Source organism: Myxocyprinus asiaticus, chromosome 5, assembly GCF_019703515.2.
Source record: "Myxocyprinus asiaticus isolate MX2 ecotype Aquarium Trade chromosome 5, UBuf_Myxa_2, whole genome shotgun sequence".
NCBI lineage: Eukaryota > Metazoa > Chordata > Actinopteri > Cypriniformes > Catostomidae > Myxocyprinus > Myxocyprinus asiaticus.
The window spans coordinates 33557039-33578641 of NC_059348.1; the positions used below are offsets into that span (position 1 = coordinate 33557039).

General features: G+C 35.7%; 4 protein-coding genes across 6 annotated transcripts in view; 3 read left to right on the plus strand and 1 right to left on the minus strand.

The window, feature by feature from the left end:
* Nucleotides 1-1727: 1727 nt before the first annotated feature.
* LOC127440996 (charged multivesicular body protein 5-like) lies at nucleotides 1728-4272 on the plus strand. The gene is made up of 8 exons (XM_051698104.1): nucleotides 1728-1867; nucleotides 1975-2079; nucleotides 2186-2232; nucleotides 2470-2563; nucleotides 2669-2740; nucleotides 3053-3161; nucleotides 3243-3358; nucleotides 3471-4272. Exons 1-8 carry the CDS (start codon nucleotides 1802-1804, stop codon nucleotides 3519-3521), a joined length of 660 nt encoding a protein of 219 aa, XP_051554064.1. The 5' UTR covers nucleotides 1728-1801; the 3' UTR covers nucleotides 3522-4272.
* A 2047-nt stretch (nucleotides 4273-6319) lies between these two features.
* LOC127441092 (BAG family molecular chaperone regulator 1-like) lies at nucleotides 6320-11308 on the plus strand. The gene is made up of 7 exons (XM_051698270.1): nucleotides 6320-6428; nucleotides 6799-6924; nucleotides 8928-9010; nucleotides 9128-9241; nucleotides 9351-9458; nucleotides 10275-10337; nucleotides 10450-11308. Exons 1-7 carry the CDS (start codon nucleotides 6392-6394, stop codon nucleotides 10537-10539), a joined length of 621 nt encoding a protein of 206 aa, XP_051554230.1. The 5' UTR covers nucleotides 6320-6391; the 3' UTR covers nucleotides 10540-11308.
* Nucleotides 11309-11537: 229 nt separating this feature from the next.
* Nucleotides 11538-13427, minus strand: LOC127441093 (myosin regulatory light chain 2, smooth muscle minor isoform-like). The gene is made up of 4 exons (XM_051698272.1): nucleotides 13308-13427; nucleotides 12494-12701; nucleotides 12253-12414; nucleotides 11538-12001 (listed from the first exon to the last, which is right to left on the minus strand). The coding sequence occupies exons 2-4, from the start codon at nucleotides 12675-12677 to the stop codon at nucleotides 11829-11831; spliced, it is 519 nt and encodes a 172-aa protein (XP_051554232.1). The 5' UTR covers nucleotides 12678-12701; nucleotides 13308-13427; the 3' UTR covers nucleotides 11538-11828.
* A 560-nt stretch (nucleotides 13428-13987) lies between these two features.
* The window catches only part of LOC127441471 (myomesin-2-like), a 44809-nt gene continuing 37193 nt past the window's right edge, over nucleotides 13988-21603 (plus strand). For 2 of the 3 annotated variants that reach the window (XM_051698928.1, XM_051698929.1), the window contains exons 1-10: nucleotides 13988-14118; nucleotides 14683-14876; nucleotides 16538-16669; nucleotides 17359-17536; nucleotides 18073-18230; nucleotides 18373-18465; nucleotides 18721-18809; nucleotides 19650-19685; nucleotides 19895-20056; nucleotides 21440-21601. In XM_051698928.1, coding sequence (XP_051554888.1) covers nucleotides 14743-14876; nucleotides 16538-16669; nucleotides 17359-17536; nucleotides 18073-18230; nucleotides 18373-18465; nucleotides 18721-18809; nucleotides 19650-19685; nucleotides 19895-20056; nucleotides 21440-21601 — 1144 coding nt within the window. In that variant the 5' untranslated portion in view covers nucleotides 13988-14118; nucleotides 14683-14742. The remainder of the gene's footprint in view (nucleotides 14119-14682; nucleotides 14877-16537; nucleotides 16670-17358; nucleotides 17537-18072; nucleotides 18231-18372; nucleotides 18466-18720; nucleotides 18810-19649; nucleotides 19686-19894; nucleotides 20057-21439; nucleotides 21602-21603) is intronic. The other variant, XM_051698930.1, reaches the window with a different exon arrangement.

The window sequence follows — 21603 nt, forward strand, 5'->3', positions numbered from 1 at the left end:
ATATTTTTATGGTTCCTCCTTACATTAAAACTGCTCAAATAATATTAGAAAAATTCAAATTTAAGTTTGGATGTGTTATATTAGTATTGTTTGAATGTGGCATCCATAAAGGTGCTCCAATACACACAACCACCTCACACACAGAATCACTCATTTCCATTTTAATACAACGGTTATGAATGACAAACTACATTTACAAATAAAATAGCAATCGAAAAGAAATTGTAATTACTTTATTATGATTGTCAAGATATCAGCCATGCTGTTGCTTTATAAAGTCTTTAAAGAACTATACAGCATTCCTCTCACAAGTCCACATGCACGCACACACACATGTTGGGTTTTCATGCTTTATGAGGACTCTCCATAGACATAATGGTTTTTATACTGTTCAAACTTTATATTCTATACCCTAACCCTATCCCTAAACCTAACCCTCACAGAAAACATTCTGCATTTTTACATTTTCAAAAAACATCATTTAGTATGTTGTATAAGCTGTTTTCCTCATGGGGATCGACAACTGTTCTCACAAAGTCAAAAATTTCAGGTTTTACTATCCTGGTGAGGACATTAGGAATACCTGGATACACGCATGCATGCACACACACACACACACACACACACACACACACACTAGGAACTTTACAATAGCAACAATAATGTGTAAGTTGAATGAGTTTTAGTAAGAGAAGTTGCTTTTTAAAATTATATCCTTGTTAATGTCATATATTGTTCTTTTTGTAATGCCATAATATGTTTCTTGTAATGCAATGATATTTTAATTATAAATAATTGTAAATAAATTAAAAGAGCACATTTCTTTGTTCACTATGGTGGTTTTGCTCTACATATTTACTGGCTCATTTTGCCATGAACACAGCAATGATGACACAGATGAGGACTTTTGACATTCAAATAGCTCTCGTTTATTATTATTATTATTATTATTATTATTATAGAAGATACCTCAATTAACAAACAATGAGCAGTCTTGAAAAAGTAAACATTTTAATACTAGATGATTTTCCAAAAAAGTGTCCCATTTTAGCTGACATCACCCTAGTCATCCATCTTCCATCTCTGACTAGAATGGAGTTATTTTACTTGTGATAAACATGGTTATTTCAACAGATAATATGTTTCACAATATTGTTCTTCAATATAACCGTTTGACAAATTACTTCTCTCCCATTATGCAATTTCCCCCGCTCACCCATGTTGTTTAACTTACTAATTAAACGAAGATATTCTTAACATACTACAACTAAATACATTTCATAATATAATAAAATATTATCAACAGCTTTTTGAAATTTTGAAAGGATTTTGCCTTTTGTGTGGTTTGCAAATTATAATGAGGGCTTTCATTAGATTGTGAAATGCTTATGCAAATTGTGACTCTTTTAATGAATACAAATAATTCCTTACATTCAGTTGACCACTTTGGACATTATTTCAAAACCAATATTAATTCTAGCCTACTTCCAGCACAACAACAATTGTCATTGTCGTCATCATCGTTTATCTTGAATCATCATTGCTTAACTAATAATAACAGACTAATTATTGTTGAGAGTCTGCGTGTAAAAAAAAGAGTAGGCTATCCATGCAGAGGGTTAAAAAATGAGTAGTAAACTAAAGTACATAAATGCAGGTAATTGCTACTGTACGGCTTGTCAATGTGAAATGCTTGTCTTCTGTGACTTTTATTGTGGTGAGTAACCGGAACAAGCCTGGTATGATGCTCTGTATTTAAATACCGTTACAAATCAAAACAGAAAAGTCAGTCCTGTTAAAAATGAACCGAATTTTTGGTCGGAGCAAGCTGGCGCCTGCTCCCAACCTGTCTGACTGCATAGGTAGTGTAAGTATCTTGTAAATATCTTGCAGAAGCTCAGTGCACCGATTTGATTGGTTTTCGCATGTCAGGCATAAATACACTGTGGATGTTGTGTGATGTCCCCCATGTAGGTGGATACGAGGATCGAGTCGATCGATAAGAAAATAGCCAGAATTGACGCAGAGCTAATGAAGTATAAGGACCAGATGAAAAAGATGAGGGACGGACCTGCAAAAGTGAGCATCAGAGACGCACGTTGTTGCAACATGATGCAAACTCTCATCCTTGCTACTGTATATCATAAACAGTTCTGTAAGCGCGAGATTTACAATCTCTTTACAGAATACAGTGAAACAGAAGGCGATGCGAGTGCTGAAACAAAAGAGGATGTGAGTTTTTACCCACATTAATATGAAATCATTATATTAATAACACGTTATTAATAGTAGGCTATATCATATTAAATATTTAATATTAAATAAATAAAAGCATAGCATATTACAATATATCCAAAATGTTCTGCTTTCATTGAGATAATGAAATTATTATATTATTATGTGTTATAACGTGTTAAAGACTATGTTAAATTTGATTATTTATTTTGTTTGATTTGTTCTATTATGTAGGTATGAAGGCCAAAGAGATCAGCTTGCCCAGCAGTCATTTAATATGGAACAAGCCAACTACACAATCCAGTCTTTAAGGGACACCAAAACAACGGTAAAGACTTAAGTCATTATTTCACCTCTCTGGTAGTATCATACTTCCAACCACTGAATTTGTATTCAGATAAATTTAACCATTATGTCATCTATACTTTTGTAGGTGGAAGCTATGAAGATTGGAGCTAAAGAAATGAAGAAAGCATACAAACAAGTGAAGATTGATCAGATTGAAGTGTGTAAAATAATCGTCTTGATATTTGCTGTTTGTACAGTATAATATTGTTTTAACGTGATCAATAGTAAATCACAGGCCTAGAAATGTAACATTAGGTGGGGCAATAACCTAGGACGGAGGGGCGTTTAGTGGGGGTGTTGCGCAAGTGTTTTTCCAGTGCACTCACGATATGGTTAAGGTTAGCGCCATGATGCGAAGTGCTTCACTTGCGCTTGGGGGGGCATAGGGATTTGCCCACCCCAGCACCTCCCCCCCTAGATCCGGCCCTGGTAAACCATGATGACTTCTCATTACCATTGTGACTGATAGGACCTTCAAGATCAACTGGAAGACATGATGGAAGAGGCCAATGAGGTGCAGGAATCTCTCAGTCGCAGCTATGGCACACCAGAAATTGATGAGGATGAACTAGAAGCAGGTAGTTTTGTGTATGTAGGTGTAGTTGTGTACATGTATTTGTGTATTTGCAGCTTAGGGCTTCACTTTTGTTCTGTTTCAGAGTTGGATGCTCTGGGAGATGAGTTACTGCTAGACGATGACAGCTCTTACCTAGATGAAGCCTCGCCTGCACCCTCCATTCCTGAAGGAATGCCCAGTGACACTAAAACCAATAAGGTACAGATTGCATTAATAAAGTGATGACTGAACAAACATATTCAGTAAAATGTCAGCATTTATCTTCGTAAAATGTGTTCAATGCATGTTTCTATTTGTGTGTATTTCTTAGGATGGTGTTCTGGTTGATGAGTTTGGCCTACCACAGATCCCTGCCACATAGAGAAGGATAAACCCACTTCAGTGTTTTGTTTATGTATGTTAGAGGGAGTTTTTACCTAAAAACATCTGTATTGGTATATGGTATTGGATGGTCTAGATTGGTATTTTGGCCTGTCTAGCACATGACATTGTTAACTGTTTCTGTTAGTTGTGTTTGCATGACTTCTTCCATAACCTCACCCTTATACGTGGCTTACAGTGGCCTTAATTTGATACTTCTACCTGTTAACAAGTAACAAATTACATTATCGGGACTGGCAGCAGAGTATAATACAATAAATCCTATGGGTAACTATGGGTGGGCCAGGGTTGGCTGAGGTGGGCTCGGGCTAGCCAACCTGGTCTCATGACAAGTCATGATAATAGTACAAGATGGGAAATCGTACGAGTTGAGTCGAACAAGAATGTATGACTTTTACTCCCATAGAGAAAAATAAACAAACCAATGAACAATGTTCTTACAATTGTTCCTAAGATTAACCTCTAACCCAAACCTAAACATAAAGTCTAACCCCTAACCCAAACCGTATACCTAACCATGATTTTAATAGGAAAATACATTTTGTGTACCACAGAAGAAAGAAAACACCAGGGTTTGGAATGAGACGACGGAAGCGTATTACAGGTTATTAACTTACATCAGACATTTGTATTGTATAGCCTAAATAAATATGAAATGAGTAACCAGATTTGTTCATAGACATTTCCTTTCTTAAAATAAAATGATGGGTAGGAGGCTAGCTAAAATCTGATGCATGTATTGTGTCATTTTGAAATTCTATTTTGTGATTGGTTGGTTTAAAAGTTATACTTTATCCTTTTTACTATGAATTATCCTCCCTGCGCAGTAGGTGGCGATATGCACGAAGAATGTGAGTTGGCAATAACAAAAGAAGAATGTGAAAGTGGAGATTTATAGGAAAAAAAGGACTTAAATATTGATCTGTTTCTCACCCACACCTATCATATTGCTTCTGAAGATGTAAATTAAAGAGTATGTCGTGTGTTAGCAGGGTGGGGTCTTATGAATTACTTTTATGCTGCCTTTATGTTCTTTTTGGAGCTTCAAAGTTCTGGCCTCCATTCACATCACACCATGGACATACAGAGCAGAGATATTCTTCTTAAAATCTTTGTCTGTGTTCTGCAGAAGAAAGAACGCCATACACATCTGGGATGGCAAGAGAGTGAGTAAATGACGAGAGAATTTTTGGGGGAACTATTCATTTAAGACATGTGATTATCTTTGCTCTGAGATGTGGACAGTATTGTTGAGGGCACTGATCAAGTCCATGGTTGCAGAAAGAGGTCATGCTAAAATTAACGGGGCGCTGGACAAAATATTTAGGGCAGTGCCCCCTCTCCCTCAGGCCCAATAACCATAGAGCACAGGTTTTTAATCTTTGCAGACCCAGGGACCTCCAACGGCCCAGGCTCTCAACCAAGCCAGGGACCCCCAATATAAAAAAGATACTAAAGATATCACTAACTCCTTGTAATAACTTTTCATTAACCCTTGGGCCAAAGAAGGCCAACTGGGGATTGAGTCGAAGGCGGAGTTTAGCGACATTCGTGCTGCGTTTCATTCAATTCGGATGTGGGATATTCCTAATTGAATTCTCCGAACTCCGACCATAAAGGAATTCCATTGCCAAATGCTTGGAAAATGACGTTTAAATCACCAAAACGGCAACACTTCCGTTAGCATAACAGGAGTTTGACTGTTTCCTAGCAACCCAACTGATAAACAATGCTGCTTCGCTAGATCATCAAAAGAAAGTTTAATTTACCGTGTTTTGTACACCTGTCTCTGTAAACGTTTGTTAAACAAGCTTTAATATCTTGTAATGTAGGAACTTTGACTCATTGATCGATATCATTTTATAAAAGTGAATGTTTATCACACACACACACACACACACAAATAAAATATGAAAGGTTATAGGGGTTATATTACATGAAATCGTTTTTGTCTAAAATATAATACAATTACTAGCTTAAAAAAAACATTTTAAGTATGCACAATACTTGGATAGCTCAATTTTAAAATTATGCAGGTGGGGTGGGGTTTTTAAAAATCTAACAAAAGCATCAAATTACTTAAAACAAAAGAAACTTTTTCTTCTCAATTATCCCAAGAAATACGAGTGAAGACAGATATTTGTTATTTTTTCCGATTGTATGCATCATTCCAAAAGGTCTGCATTAAATTAGAAGGGAAAGAAAACAGATGTTCAAAGGTTTCTACATCAGTATAGATCTTTTTCACAGACTGTGATGACGTGTTTCCGCCTTATTTAGCAGCGTAAATCTCGCATTTTTTTTATATTATAAATGTTTTAAAATATTGAGTGTACATTTATAACATTATGCTTTGTGTTATATTACCCTGGAATTCGTTTTAAAAATGAATTACCACAGCTGCGAGGGGGTTTCTATAACAGCTGCTGAGAGAGTGACAGTAAATTTGGCATCTTCTCTCACTTTACTGTCTTAATCTACCGTTCTCTACTTTTTTCCTCTTCTGGAAAGTCATTCAAACATAAGAGTGGGTTTTTTTCTTTTGGTCTTGGAGCAAAATGGGTAAGTGAAAATAATATTTGCTGTGGTCTCCCATTCACTCCCATTCACCGCTGTCGAAGTTTACCCTGCAAACTTTAACTTCCGCGTTCCAAAAACCTGAGTGTGAAAAAGGTCTATTACTCAATTTACATATTTTTGAATTAACAGTTAATTTTTACACTCAAATTTTCGTTAGCTGCCCCCCAGTGTGTAACGAAGGAACAAGTAAAGGCGTGGCACCATACGTCACTTCCGGTTGCATATGTAAACACAGTGAAGTTGTGAAGAGATTGCTAACTCTGTGCCGATATGGCGGAAAACACCTTGACACTGACAGTTGCTCATGGTAAAGATAACTGATCACCTTTTATATTTCACAATATTGAGATATGTCGAATGCAAAAACAGTCGCTCTTATTGTTGAGGATATTTTATACAGTTTAGAGACAGTAGAATTGAAAATGAAGCTTGCTGCACCTGTAAATCAGCTGAACATCACTCTAAAGTATCTGTTTCGCTGTTAGTAAAATACCGAAGCTACGAATATACATGTTGAATTTTTGATTAGTTCACCGTCTTATTAAGGTAAGCCGTGTGATAAATGTAAAGGTTGGATTCGCAGAAGCAATGCCAGCTACCTCTTTGACTTGGTCAGATGTCATTGTGACTATTAAACCTGTCCAATGCCTATGATTTAATGGCTGTTTTTATCTCAGGCACGACCAAACACAACATCACTCTAACTGCACAAGAAGGACACGAACTATTATTAAAGGATTTGTGTGAAACGCTGACCGAAGCCACAGGAGTACCAGCACCATCCCAGAAAATTATATTTAAAGGTAACATGATCTGCTATAGGCTCGAGGTTAACGTGCACCTCCGTTTTTGTTTTTTTTGTTTAAAATATTTTATATATATGTATATATATATATATATATATATATATATATATATATATATTTTATATATATGTGTATATATATATATATATATATATATATATATATATATATAATTTATTTATTTATTTAGCTTTCTGTGTTGGGTATACTTGCTCACTTGTAAATGCTCACCTGCATTTTGAGTATACCAGTGGCAGGCCGTGCATTTAAAGTCTAGGCCTTCCGTGTGATTCATGCCATTAAGAAAACACAGTTTCACAATGAAGAAGACCCCCTATGTCTTTGGGCATCATACATTATGTTGCAGCTAACTAATAATACCAATTGACATTTTAAAAACACGTCCACGCATGAAAGCCAGAACTTGAAACGACACTTAATGCTCTCCCAAACAGACATTCAAAAATCATAATTTTTCATATGAATCTACCAAGGAGGTCTATAATACCTGGAAAAATGTATCTAATAATATTTGTGATTTAAATGTTGCTTGCAATAAATTTAGTTTCGTCAGGGTACACAGTTATTCTGCGTTCCATTCAAGTTGGATGTGGGATATTCCCACTTGATATCTCCGACCATAAATGCATTCCATTCCCCGATATTCGGAACTGCAACGCTCCCTTTAGCTTAGCAGGGGTTTGACTCTCATTAGAGATGTCTCCTAGCAACCCAACTGATAAGCAATGCTGCAGCGCTAGCATTTGTGCTTCAGGTGTACGATTATCAAAAGAGATTATAATGTTTTATACACCTGTTTCTGCAGGCGTTTGTTAAACAAGCTTTAATAGCATGTAATGTGGAAACGAAATCATTTATCGATATTACTTAATAAAGTGAATGTTTATCACTTACTTTGTATATCTCCCTGAGTGTGGACATATTTGTGTGACATCATGCCCCTGCATCTCGACGAAATCAGAGTTGAATTTCTGCACGAGCCTACAAATTCTGACTTCAGGATGCATTCCATTGCACTTTTCCTAGTAGGAAGTTGTAAAATCCGACTTTCCGAGTTGAATGGAACACTTTCAAAACTTGATCTGACACTGAATGGTCCAGCAGCCTAATTTACACTTAGAAAACTCCTGATGTTTCTATAACAATACAAAAAGCACTTACCAATTTGCTTGAAGTGAAAATCAGTCCTCCTTTCCTGTTTAATAAATTAAGCAATCACGCGGTCATGCAGAACATCTCAGGTTTGTAAATCCATAAGGATCCCTTTCTCAATGGCGATCTCATCATCTCACGCCCTTCGCTTTCAAATTATGTCACTTAAAGCGTGATTGTGTCACTCAACGCCAGCTAGAAGGCCTCGACCGGGACATATCCTAAAGATCACACCCACCAAGAACAAATAAATCAATCTGATTGGCTGATGAATCTGACAGTCTGACATTAGTTGCCCATTCATTTGCACTGTTGAGGGATTCTGTGGAAATTCTGAAGGCCTGAGGGGATGGTGCTCAAACTCACGTGCTGCTTTGGGCATGCGATTTGTGAAACGGTTGTCACGCTTTGCTTGTAAGCATCAAGGAATAAATTCTGACCGGATAAACTTTTCGTTTTTCTCTATTTGTTTGTAGATTAATTAAGAGTGGAAAGCGATTAAAAATACATTGGCAAAAAGGTGATTGAGAATGAAAGGATGAAAAATATTTATTTATTTGGCATGTTAGGCCATCAGAGAAGGCTTTGCTGGCCCTGAGAATTCGCCACTGGAGTATACACACTACAGTAATTATCAAATGATGAGTTGCAGTTTGTTGTGAACTCAGAACAGTGGAATGTTTGAAATAAAAGTATCATTGAGTATGTATTCCAATGGGGGGGAAAACAGTGTATGACTGAATGTAATATCTGCATCAATGAAACTGCAGCAGTGTATAACTCACTGTATGTTGTTCTGACTTGCTTCATGCCTTCTTCAACTAAAGGGAAATCTTTGAAAGAGATGGAGGTATCTCTGTCTACCTTTGGAATAAAGCAGGGTTGTAAACTAATGATGATTGGAAAGAGGGTAAGATGTGCATTGTATATAAATTGACATATGTATTTTTCATTGATTGAAAAAGCCTTGACTCTATTGTCTTTGGGTCAGTTTGAGTCAAACAAACTGCTTGCTTTATTTTTATAGAACAGCCCAGAGGAGGATGCCGAGCTTAAAAAGCTCAAAGACATAGAAAAGTCAGTGGAACAAACAGCCAAAAAGCTTGAGAAAGTGGATGGTGAACTGACCGGACTAAAGAATGTAAGACATAGAAAATTTCATCTTAAATGTCCCTCTGTTTCTCCTTATTCATATGCTTAATACTTATATAATTATGCTTAATATTTACTGTTCAATGGATAATTTCCAGGGCTTTCTTGCAAAGGAGTTGCAGGCCGAGGCACTTAACAAAATGGACCACAGGGTGAAAGTAGCCGCTGAGCAGTTAATGAAGATTCTAGAGGAGATTGGTGCAATGGTAATTTGCAGTCTTGTTTTTTCTTAAACAGAACAGAGATTATTATTATTATTTTTTTTTTTTTTTTTTGTAGATTTAAAAAAAAAAAAAAGTAATTCAATATTACAATGAGGGCTGTCTATTTAACACGTTAATTTAGTGTGATCAGTTATATGAAAAATAACGCATTAAAAAAAATAATGCAATTAATTATGCCCCCAGCCTGTACGTAAATTCCGTATTAAGAAATGTTTTTACCATAGGAGCAATTCAAGCTTAATGTACCACCTCGATGCAGTAGGGGACAGTCAGCACTCCAGCTGTTCAGCGCTACAGCTGTGAGTCATAACGCAACCAAAGTGAGATGCTCCAAAAGCAGCCGTCTGATGCATACAATTAAAACTAGAGCAGAGAAAATTAGGCCAATAATAGAGTTATCTTCAATGATATGGAAATAAAACAAACAGTATTTTCACTTTTAAAGCCATTTTTTGTATAGTCTAAATGCTTTACTTGTCAGTTGCCACAATATGATGTAATGTATTTATCTGAATTATAATATTTATTAGGGCTATATATTATATTTACAATTATCTTAATTATTCTAAATTACCTTTATTTGGGGGCTTTTTTCAGTAAATATTGGTATGCAATTAATTGCGATTAATTCTATTAATTAATCGACAAACCATGTAATTCGATAAATAAAATAAAAAAGGATTGACAGCCGTAATTACAATTATTTATTTCATTATTAATTGCAATTGCTCAGTAATTCAATTTTACAAAAAAAGCTTGTGCACTTTTAATTGTATTGATAAACAACATTATTTACAGAGATTGCCTGAGAGTTTTAGTGATTGCAGGATGAAAAAGAAAGGACTTGTGAAAACTGTACAGGTACGAGTTTAACTTTCAATATAGTGTTTTAATTAAATACACTGACCTCAGACTATAATATACAAATTTGACTGTTGCCTGATTAAAATGTTTTTTAAATCCTCGTACACAGGGCTTCTTAGCTCAGTGTGACAAAATTGAAGCTGGAATATCAGATCACTTGGCCAAGATTCAGACCAAAAATTTAGCTTTAGCAGAGTGATCGTGAATACTCCTGACATCAGTTGTTACCTGAGTTGCTCTGTGAGCAACTGAAGAACCCAAGAGCTTCGGCACTGGAGGTGGTCCTGCAATTTGCCTACATCCCATGTCCTACACATACCTGCCCAAGGAAGAATGGAGCGATTTAAAAAAAAAAAAAAAAAAAAAAAAACTATTTTCTTCCAAGTTTAGATTTTTCATGCTAACCAAGTGTTGTAAATGCTTATGGCTTTGTCAAGTTTAGTGAAGAATACATGTGATAAAATGCTTTTACCATCTTGACAGGCTGAACCATTGATCAGCACTGCTCTCTCTTATACAACTTTGTTTTCTATTATTTTGGTCAAAGAGAAGGAATAATGGTGCTACAAGATTATCCTTGTAAAGGATCTCAACTAATTAGGTAATCTGATTTATGTTTTTTTTTTAAAGGTGTTCGTATTTTATTTAGTTTTTCACTCTACATAAATCAGCGTATATAAATGTGCAGTAAAAGATTTGGATAAAAAAAAATTTATTTATGAAGAAATTGAACTTTGGCAAAGAAGTGTATCTTGATAGTTCTTATATTTGTTTTTTTTTTTTGTTTTTTTTGGTCATGATTAAATCTCAGGGTGCACAAAACCACTGTGGTGGTCTCCAATATTGTCGATATGTTCTTAAAAGAAATTAAAAAATTTCAAGACAATTTTCTATCATGTGTTGTCCCAGTAAATTAAGCACTCATCTCATTTGGTAGTTTGTCCTCTTAATTTTCTGTATAGTCCTAAATCACAGAGTTTAAATTATATCTTTATTGTAAATTTCAATACCTTATTTTTAACATACAAACTAAAATGTTTATAACATTTTATAATAAACTCCGGGGAGAAAGACCCATTGCATCTAACTGACTTTTTCCTGCATCAACTGTCCCACATGATGAACATTTGATGACTAACAAACCTTACTTCAAATTGTTTATTAATTACAAAATGTAAATGTCCAGCAACTCCAGGCTACATTTAAGTCATAATTCCAGAATTTATTTCCCAATATTTAAATACAAGAACATCAGAGGTTTGAGGTTTATCACAGAGTACTTGTATTTATGTGTGGTTCATAATTATGTACAAGTTTACTTATACTGTTTAAGAGAAGGTCCATAAGTAAGTCCAAATAATCTCCAAATGAGCCTTTCTTATGCATCCCCTTGCAGTAACCCATGAATGTGGGAAAAGGAGACGATTAAACATGTATTATTACAGTGTAGTTTACATTAGTGTCAGTAGTGCCCAGCCCTGTCCTGTCCTAATCATCCTTGTCTTTAGCACCATGCTTGAGGATGCGCGTGAATTCCACATAGTTGAAGTTTCCTTTCTTGTCAATTGGGGCCTCTCTAAACAGCTCATCTACTTCATCATCTGTGAACCTGTCCCCCATAGTGGTTAAGAGCTCCCTCAGATAGTCCTCCTGAATAAAGCCTGGAACCAGTTATTTAGCAAATGGGTTATAAGTGCAGCACCTTAGTGAACAAAAGTGTCGTGTATTATACATGCTAAAAATAACAAATGCAAAATGTCATGTGCTTTACTAAAAATAGGCCTAACACAATCGTAAACCAAATACAGAAAATAAAAATTTTGGTGATACAGAATAATTAAATAGTTAATGCAATCAATAAATTATAAGTTATTTTTATTTCAGTAGATTGGTGTTCATTGGTCATGCTTACCCGTGCCCTCCTCATCAAAACAAGCAAAGGCGTTTTTGATAACATCTTCAGGGTCTGTGCCATTAAGTTTCTCTCCAAACATTGTGAGGAACATTGTGAAGTTTATGGGACCAGGGGCTTCATTCATCATCGCCTCAAGGTATTCGTCTGTAGGGTTCTTACCTAGTCACAAAATAACAACCTGTCAGTTTGTCTAATTAAGGCTTAGCTTTTTTGCTTACTAACTCTTCGTTATCCTTACCTAATGAGGCCAACATATCATGCAGATCCTCCTTATCTATGAAGCCATCACGGTTCTGGTCAATCATATTGAAGGCTTCCTTGAATTCTTGGATCTGGGATTGGTCGAACATGGCAAACACGTTTGAGGTGGCCCGCTGGGGGCGCTTTTTGGTGGTTTTCCCCTTAGCCCTTTTGCTAGACATTTTGACAGCTCTGTGATGTTAAAACTGAAATAGAGACAACATACTTGTTAGTCTTGCACATAAGAAAGAGTATAAACACATCCAGTAAAGATTACAGAAGTACACGTTCTGTTAAAAACGAAACACATGCTGCCACATAAATGAGAGACCTTCACTTACGTTCATTCAGCAGTCATGCCAACCAAAACAGTGACTTAAACCTTATTTAAAACAACACGCTTTTAAGATTAAGAGACTGTTGTTGTGTATGTGGGACTATATGTGATTTGTTTGCTTGTTTGACTAACTGTGTTAACATTAGCAGAGCTAACTGTTGTCAACAACTGAACACAAAAATGATGTAAAACTTATTATTCAATATAAGCATCTTATTTTGAGAGATCATCTGTGTTCGTCCACATTTACGCACAGATAAAGTCTGTATAAAAGCAGTAATGGCTTAACAAAGCTTGTTTTGTCTACAAGAAGCACCAGAACACAATCACTAATACGTTAGCTAACAAGGGAAGTGTCTTGTTTGTATTAAGTTATCTGTGGAGTGTGAACAGATGTAAAATTATAAATTAAAATACAACTCAAAATGACTAAAAAAGGGATCAAGATGTCTTAAATTAATAAAATGACACATACCTATCCCGATAAAATAGGTAGGACGCCTCAGCAACGGTTGACACGCTGGTCACTGACAGGAGCCCTACTGCACCCCTCTGAATGTTAGTGCAATGGTAAAGTCCCATCGGCACAACATTACATCACGGACAAGAATATCCCATGAGTTGTCCTGTAGGGGTGCAAACTATTATACGGGAAGAATGCCAAAGTGAATGGTAGAAGAACGGTGGTGTATAGTTACAGTAAGGTGGGTGTGTCTGTGTTTGCTATTATGATGTATATGTATTATAGGCCAAAAGCCTTTATTAATATAAATAATAAATAAATATAAAATTTCAATGTGAATAACACGTAGGCTATTTCAAAAAGGTGTCACCTCCAAACATTTATTTAGTTATTGCTATTTTTACACATGTATTATATTAAATAAAATGTTTAACAATAAACTTTTAAATATATATGTATATAGTACAGTGTGTGTGAATATATATATATATATATATATATATATATATATATATATATATATATATATATATATATTAAAGAGTTAAAGTAAAACATGCTTATCAATTGAATTTCGCGCGTTACTAGAGTTCACAGGTTGAAACTGCTTGCCTTCTCGTCAGGGTCTAAATTTAACAGGCCCAGTGGCCATACAAGGTCGTGCCTGTTCACTGCAATCTGAAGAGTGGCAACATTATTTTTGTTCAGCGGAGTAACGTCCTGTCGGCTGCCCCATACCCGCCGCCGTGCCTGGATTTTCACTTGCTTCTCATTTTCTGGAGTTTTCCCCGTCTTCCTTATTTTTCCTGTAACTCTGACTTTGGTAAGTGACTGTATTTTTCTTTTCAATAGAAGCCAGCCCTGGCCCAGATAAAAGAAAATAAAGTGTTTCTCTGCTCATAATAACTCGGTGTAATCGTCTAAATGAGTTAGAACAATTAAAACAGACACCATTAGTTACTGAAAAAAATGCTCATATAATTTTCTTTTATGTTGTTAGACATAGTTTGCATATTTGGATCAGAAATGCATGATCTGCATCATGTTTCAATGTTCATATTTATATACTCTACTGAATATTGTGATATTAAGACCTTATAACTTTGAACAAAGAATGTGTCTGTTAAACTATTTGGGAAAATCAAACAAAGACACATACTGTAAAACATATTCAATTATTGAATGATTGTTTTGTTCCATACAGATTATTTATTTATTTTTTTTTTTTTTTTTTTTTGAAGACTTATAACTAAAAGCGTAATAGCTAAACTTACATTCTTGATAAAAGAAAGGTGGGGCGGATAGGGGGGAGTGAGTGTTTGGAATGGATTCAAATGTTTATGATTTTGTGTATTTAAAATAACACTCAATGGGAATTGTACTTGAGGCTGCAAACGGACAAAGAGAGAGAAAGGGGTCTGTGGCCGATCAAAAAAGCAACCTCAGGATGTCAGGATCCTTAAAACTACAAAAGAAACAGCAGGATCGGGACCTTGAGATGCACTATGAGAGCAGCTATCACCAAAGCTCCCTGTCGTCTGTTAGCCGCCGGTCTTATGCTGCTTATGTGAGCGGTCATGGGTAAGAGGACAGAGGGGACAATATCCCTGTGCTCATGCTGCCCTGAAGAATGGCTCCTGTAGAGCAACCCCTTACTACCCCTGACCTACAGCGCTGCTTTTTAGATATCAGTGCTTTTTATAACACATTCTGCGCTGCTTTTCTAAAAAGCTCTTCTTATTTGAATTTATACAGTATATGAAGTAACTACACAATAACCCTTTCATAATAACCCAGTGACAACTGTTTGTTTGTTTTTAAATCAGATCAGCCTCCAAAGAATCTGTGTAGTTTTTCTAGATAACTATTTGCAAGCCTTCCCGTTACACTAATGTAACAAAGAACAAAGTACACAATTACATTTTCTTTTAGAATCTGTTATCAGTTTCACTTCATGATGATCACAAATAGTGATTGCAATAACAACATAGACTAACAATATCAATACCAATAACCAATGAAAATCAATGAATGTAGAGCCAGCTGCAATGGGATTTTGTTTTAATATGACACAGAAATAGGAAGATTATTTCAACTTTCCAGCTGGTATTGCAGAAGTACCTTTACGTTGTTCTCAGACCTGTGTATGTTTTGAGCATTAGGACTATGTTCATATACTGTATTTAGATCAATGCTTTTGTACTATAGAGGAACCTATGTGCTGTTGAGGAAGGCATGACCCTGTGGCAGGAATAATCTGAGCCTCTGTAAGAATGAGCCAAAGTTATTAATGGTCTCAAGGATTACTTATGGTCACTGGAACATGAAATCACAGTAGTTGGGCTGGACTGTAACTGTACAGAATCTGTACAACACTTTGCTGAGATACCTGAGAGTGAAAGATTGGACAAATTAATCAGAACTGACAATACTGATGGAGTTAGAAATGTAATATTGTTGTTATTTTCCAGTAAAGGGTTTCTGATGGCCTGCGAATGACTGGAGGGTGCTGTATTCCAAAGATATTTTGTAACGACGTAAGAGATAAAAAGATCAGTCTCTCAGATACCAGACTGGTATTCAGATAGAGCTCTGTTTTATCTATTAACCAATCTAAAGCCCTTAATACTGCTGGTAGTCATGAATGAATGTCAATCATTATCATACTACTGGGTTTATCCCCTGCTGACATCTATTTCAAGTAGTGTTTTGTTTGTCATCTGATCATGGTCTTACGTTTACCAACAATCCGAACATAATATGTGCATTTAAAGAGAGAGAGAAAATTTATTTAATAATAATGAAAAAACATAGCAACATGGTGAGGCGATGTGCTGTACACAACAACAAAATCCCAGAGCATTTATTTTGCCACCAGAGCATTGTACAGAATATTAATTCAATTGCTTTTCAAAGTGTTGCTGCTTTCAGGCATTTTAATTACATTTTTAATAAATGCTTAATATAGTGAGCGTCTCTGCTAATATTTACCTTCTACTAACACACTAAGATCAACTTTCAAGTGACTCCACTTCACCCTATTCCATTAACCCTTCTGTAATATTGAAGAGTTATTGAAGCTTTATGGACAAATAAATGCAACTATTATGTTTTGTTGAAGTAATGTCAAAAGTATTATCAAGCATCTACAAAGTCATGTCCTTGGTGCAGTTTGCCATTTTAGTGTACAATCTAATCTGACAGTTCGTTCATTGGCTTGACCGATGCTGACTGTTGTTCAGGCACAAGACATCAGGGAAGAAGAAAGTGGAGAAGAAACTGAGCGTGATCCCCAAAAAAGACAAGAGCTCTTACCTGGCAGTGGACAAAGAAAACGAGGTCATCGGATACGTCGTGCCAGTCTTTAGAAGCAGGTGATTGCTCTGTAAAAACATCAACTCCTTTAATTTAAGTTTTATTGCTGCCTTTAAGTTCAAAGTAAATTCAAAGTGGAGCCAAATTTACAACAAAGTTAATTGTGCTTTGAATTCAAATGTCTTGTGAATGAAATTTTAATGAAGAAAATCACGTTAAAACTGTGAAAACTAAATTATTACAACAATTAATGGATGGAAAAAACAATGTTGTTAATAGGAAATCATGCTTACAGTGCATAGATGTGCAACACTTTGTCAGTCCAATTGTTGTTGATTATCTGTTTGTGAATGTTCTGGGGCTCATCATGATTATTTAATCTAACCTTTTATCTAATTTGAACAAAGTAATAGCAACTGTGCAGATAACCCAGGGGTAGTGATTCAAGAGGTATTTTAGCACAAGATTAAACTCATATGAATTGACTGTTGAATTATTCCTGAGCTGCCTGCTGTCAATGGTGGTTAATTGTTCACACTGATAACTTCAGTTACATCTGATTTGCCATGCTAATGATAGCAAATGTAGATCCAAACAGGCTTTACACAGTGACAATAATGGTTTAATCTGTGGTGAACAATGACTATTTTGATGGATACAGAATGCCATCTGAATATCAATAAACTGTGTGACAAATAGTGTTATTTTTAAGCCAGATTGTGCTCATTAATTTAATGCTCCTGATCAGTCATTTAGCCACTCAGGATCTGATGGAGACTCAGGAGGAGGTGAAGGAAGAGGGTGTGGGGTATGTCGTGATGAGGAACCTGTTCTCCAGGGAGACTGACTTCAAAATGAGAACTGAGAAGAAGACCAGGGAGATCACTATGAGAGAGTCTGCCGATCGCCTTGTTCTGGGCAGAAAGGTTTGACCTAATTTATTTAACAAGATGCTTTTGTGACAGATTGTGCCTTTGAAGGGGTAGTTCACCCAAAAATGAATATTCTGTCTTCATTTACTCACCCTCATATTGTTCCAAACCCAAATGACTTTATTTAGTTCTTCCATGGAACACAAGAGGAGATCATTTGAAGAATGTTGATGCTGCTCTTTTTTCCATAGAACGAAAGTGGATGGTGACTGAGGCTGTCAGTCCTGAACATTCTGCCTTGTGTGTTCCAAAAAATAAAGGTTGGGCACTATATGAGGTTAAGTAAATGATGACAGAAATTAAATTTTTGGGTGTCCTATCCCTTCAACTGTTAAAGGGGTTAATATTACTTGATTTTACCTACACCTACAATTTTTTTTGTGTGTGGCCAAACCATATTTTGAAGGAAAGCTGGCTGATTCTAAATATTTAGTTACATGCAGTTCATTTTCTCATAGAACAATTCCAACAGTGTTAGTATTTACATAATTATTTGACCCAGGGTTATTTTTGGGGTTTATTTACACAAGATGCACGAGAGAGAAGAGTTTCAGAAGAAGATGAATCCAGACAGTTTAACTCACCCCCCAGAGTTCATTGTGAAACCACGTGGCCAGACCGTGTGGGAGGGGAAGAGTGTGAAACTGCACTGCACTGTGGCTGGATGGCCCAAACCCCGTGTTGCCTGGTCAGAGAAACCATAGCGCACACAGAACACTATTGGAAAAACTTAATATCAGTACAGTACTGGATAAATGTAATGCATATTCATAAGACCAATGTACATTTCTATTACGATCTTTTGATGTCTATTTAATTCTGCTTTTCAGGTACAAAAACAATGTTGTAATCGATGTTAAGGCTCACCCTGAGAAATACATCACAGAGAGCCAATACAACATGCATTCTCTGGAAATCATAAAGTAAAGAAAGTTTTTTTAATTTTAGTAGTGTGTATGAAAGTTTGTTTGTGTCACCTATTTTTCATTAGATTGCAATATATGTGTGGAAAGATTTCATTCTTTCATTACATCAGAATCATGCAAAAGATAAACATGAAGGGCAAATATGACTGTTTAACTGTTTTTATTTATTTATTTAATTTTATTAATATTATAATTATTTTATATAACTCTATTACATTGAAATTATATCAAAATTATTCTTGTGTTTCGCAGCTGTGATTTTAGTGACACTGCTGAGTATCGGATCTCTGCACTCAACATGAAGGGAGAGAGTTCTGCCTTTGCCCCTGTCATTGTTAAAAGTGAGAACTGCACCTCTTGCCAGTTTATTTAAGGCTTTACTTAATGCTTGACATGTGTCATACTACTTAATAATTAAGTAGTATGCTTTGACATGCAGGGTTAGTTTTTTCTATGTTAAAATACCTTTTACTACTATACCAGTTTATTATGCATAGTAAGCCACAAGTAAGCCATTTGTAGGTTGATTGCCCCGAAAAGTGTAAACACTGTTTCTTAGTGGAGCTATGATTGTTTGAGCATTCAGTCCAGTCTGACAAGGCAACACTGGCTCAACCAATGGTGTGAGTTTGGGGCGATTATCTGTTGGTTCAACCAATGGAAGATAGGGGCTTGTTCAGGAAACCTGTTTCAAAACAGTCATTATATATCCAGTTCCATTTGGTGATGCTAGTGGCACAGAAATTATATACTTCTCCTTAAAGTCATTTTAGGCATGTTTCCATGATGTATATTTTTAGTTACTGAAGGAAATAATCAAGGGTCATGCTGCAGTAGCCTCTAAACATTACTCCAATATAAGCCATTGTCTAGTCAACCTCTTTCTCCCAGCTTACTTTTTACACTACTGTGTAACTTACTCTGGTCTGGTTTACAGCTGCCTTTCAGTTAGCCCTGTGTTATTCTAGGGCATTTTTCCACTTTCTCTGCACAGACCAATGCTATGAAATGTAGTTACTTAGACAAATTTTTTATTATTTAATACTGTTAGATGTGCCATTCAGAGGTTGATTACAATATTTTGAGTTAGGCAGATGGTTCTGTTAGGAATGCAGCGTGTGATTTAGTTATTTTAGTATTTGTCATTCTGTAAACATTTGCTTTCTATTTCCATTTTAAAGGATTCAAAGATGGAGAAAAGGTGATTGAAAGGCCTCGTAAGTTTCACACACCATTTAATTCTCTTGATGATTGGCAATAGGACACATAAATGTACTGTATATTTTTTATACAAAACCATAAACCTTGTGTTTGCCCTATACAAGAAATTGTACAATTAATTAAATACAGTTTCATCATTTGTAAGTAGATAAAAAAAACAACTGTTATATTACTTTTGAGTCATTTCTGTTCATGTTTTGTTCAGACGGTTACAGCCCTGAATATGGTGTCACCTTCAATACGACCATTATTGATAAGTTTGGTGTTTCATTCGGCCGTGAGGGAGAGACCATGAGTTTGGGCTGTACAGTCATTGTCTACCCCAATATCAAGCGCTACCAGCCAGAGATCGTGTGGTACAGAGATGGTGGGTATGACCTCTATTGTGCATTGAAAAGAGTTTCTTGCATCCTCTGCCATCTTTAGTTAACATTAAAGGGATAGTTCACCCTAAAATTAAATTCTCTCATAATTTACTCACCTTCATGCCATCCCAGATGTGTGTGACTTTCTTAGTTTTTAGAAGAGATTTTTAGAAGAGTATTTCAGCTCTGCAGGTCCTCACAATGCAAGTGAATGGTGGTCAGAACTTTTGATTAAAGTAATTCATAAGAATTTACTGGTTAAATCCAAATCTTCTGAAGTGATATGATATGTGGGGTGAGAAACAGATCAAGATTTAAGCCCTTTTTTTTTTTTTACTATAAATCTCTACCCCCACATATCATATAGCTTCAGAAGATATGGATTGAACCACTGGAGTCATATGGATTACTTTTATGCTGATTTTATGTGATTTTTGGTGATTCAAAGTTCGGGCCACCATTCACTTGCATTGTATGGACATACAGAGCTGAGATATTCCTCTAAAAATCTTAATTTGTGTTCTGCAGAAGAAAGAAAGTCATACACATCTGGAATGGCATGAGAGAATTCTGAGATTTTTGGGTGAGCTTTCCCTTTAAATGAACTTTATTGAAGCATAAACCACTATCCCCTAACCATTGTCCATCTCAATTCTCCATTTATGCCATATCTATTAATTACAGCTTATTATAAAACTGATAGTTCTGTCTGATTGGGTTCTGATTGGATGAGCTGCATTCTAAGCCATTGTAAAATGACCATAAACCCACACCTGTGAATGGTATTCTTTGTTAATGCTCTCAGTTGCTATGTTCCTTGGCAACCGCAAATTCCTACAGTTAGGATAATGACCTATAATACTTGGTGGGAGATTTGTTTATTTGGATTATTATTCATGATTTATTCTACTTTTTGTTAAACATTGGTGTCTTTTATCATATTAAGCCAGGAGAGGTTGTATATTACAGTGATTTTACAATGGCCTGTAGTGGCTTTTTGCTTTAATATACATCAGTCTTTACCAATCCCTGATTAATTGGGTGATATTTGGGTATTTTGAGACTAACTTTGCTTAATAGGCCAATGAACAGAAGTGGTAGTGATGGTTACAAAATCTACTAACAGCTTTGCCAGTAGTGCACGTTTTCTGTTTTTAAATAATTCTAGAATTTTTTTGTAAATATTGCATAAAATATGTGTTGATTTAATTTCAGCAATTTTGTGTATGAGCAATCTTAATTGATATTATTAAGGTGCATTATTTAAGCATCATATTGGCTGTCTGGCATCTTGATATCTATATACTGTTGCATATTCATCGTCTGCCATAAAAAAATAAAAAACTCATATTGGTCAACCAATAATAACTTTGCTTATTTCTCAGGAGTTGTCTTGTCACCTTCTAAATGGGTTAACATGCATTGGAGTGGTGAGAGAGCCACTTTGACTCTTGTGCACCTCAACAAAGAAGACGAGGGTCTCTACACCCTGCGTGTCAACACCAAGTCTGGCTTTGACACCCACTCTGCCTATGTATTCGTCAGAGGT

Excerpts from the sequence above, each read along its gene's own strand:
- LOC127440996 (XM_051698104.1), top strand. The coding sequence starts at position 1,802 with ATGAACCGAATTTTTGGTCGGAGCAAGCTGGCGCCTGCTCCCAACCTG. Across the intron at positions 2,080-2,185 it reads TGAGGGACGGACCTGCAAAA|AATACAGTGAAACAGAAGGC; the intron begins GTGAGCATCAGA and ends ATCTCTTTACAG. Across the intron at positions 2,233-2,469 it reads GTGCTGAAACAAAAGAGGAT|GTATGAAGGCCAAAGAGATC; the intron begins GTGAGTTTTTAC and ends TCTATTATGTAG.
- LOC127441093 (XM_051698272.1), bottom strand. The coding sequence starts at position 12,677 with ATGTCTAGCAAAAGGGCTAAGGGGAAAACCACCAAAAAGCGCCCCCAG. Across the intron at positions 12,415-12,493 it reads TGATATGTTGGCCTCATTAG|GTAAGAACCCTACAGACGAA; the intron begins GTAAGGATAACG and ends TTTTGTGACTAG. Across the intron at positions 12,002-12,252 it reads TTTTGATGAGGAGGGCACGG|GCTTTATTCAGGAGGACTAT; the intron begins GTAAGCATGACC and ends AACTGGTTCCAG.
- LOC127441092 (XM_051698270.1), top strand. The coding sequence starts at position 6,392 with ATGGCGGAAAACACCTTGACACTGACAGTTGCTCATG. Across the intron at positions 9,459-10,274 it reads TAGAGGAGATTGGTGCAATG|AGATTGCCTGAGAGTTTTAG; the intron begins GTAATTTGCAGT and ends CATTATTTACAG. Across the intron at positions 10,338-10,449 it reads GACTTGTGAAAACTGTACAG|GGCTTCTTAGCTCAGTGTGA; the intron begins GTACGAGTTTAA and ends CCTCGTACACAG.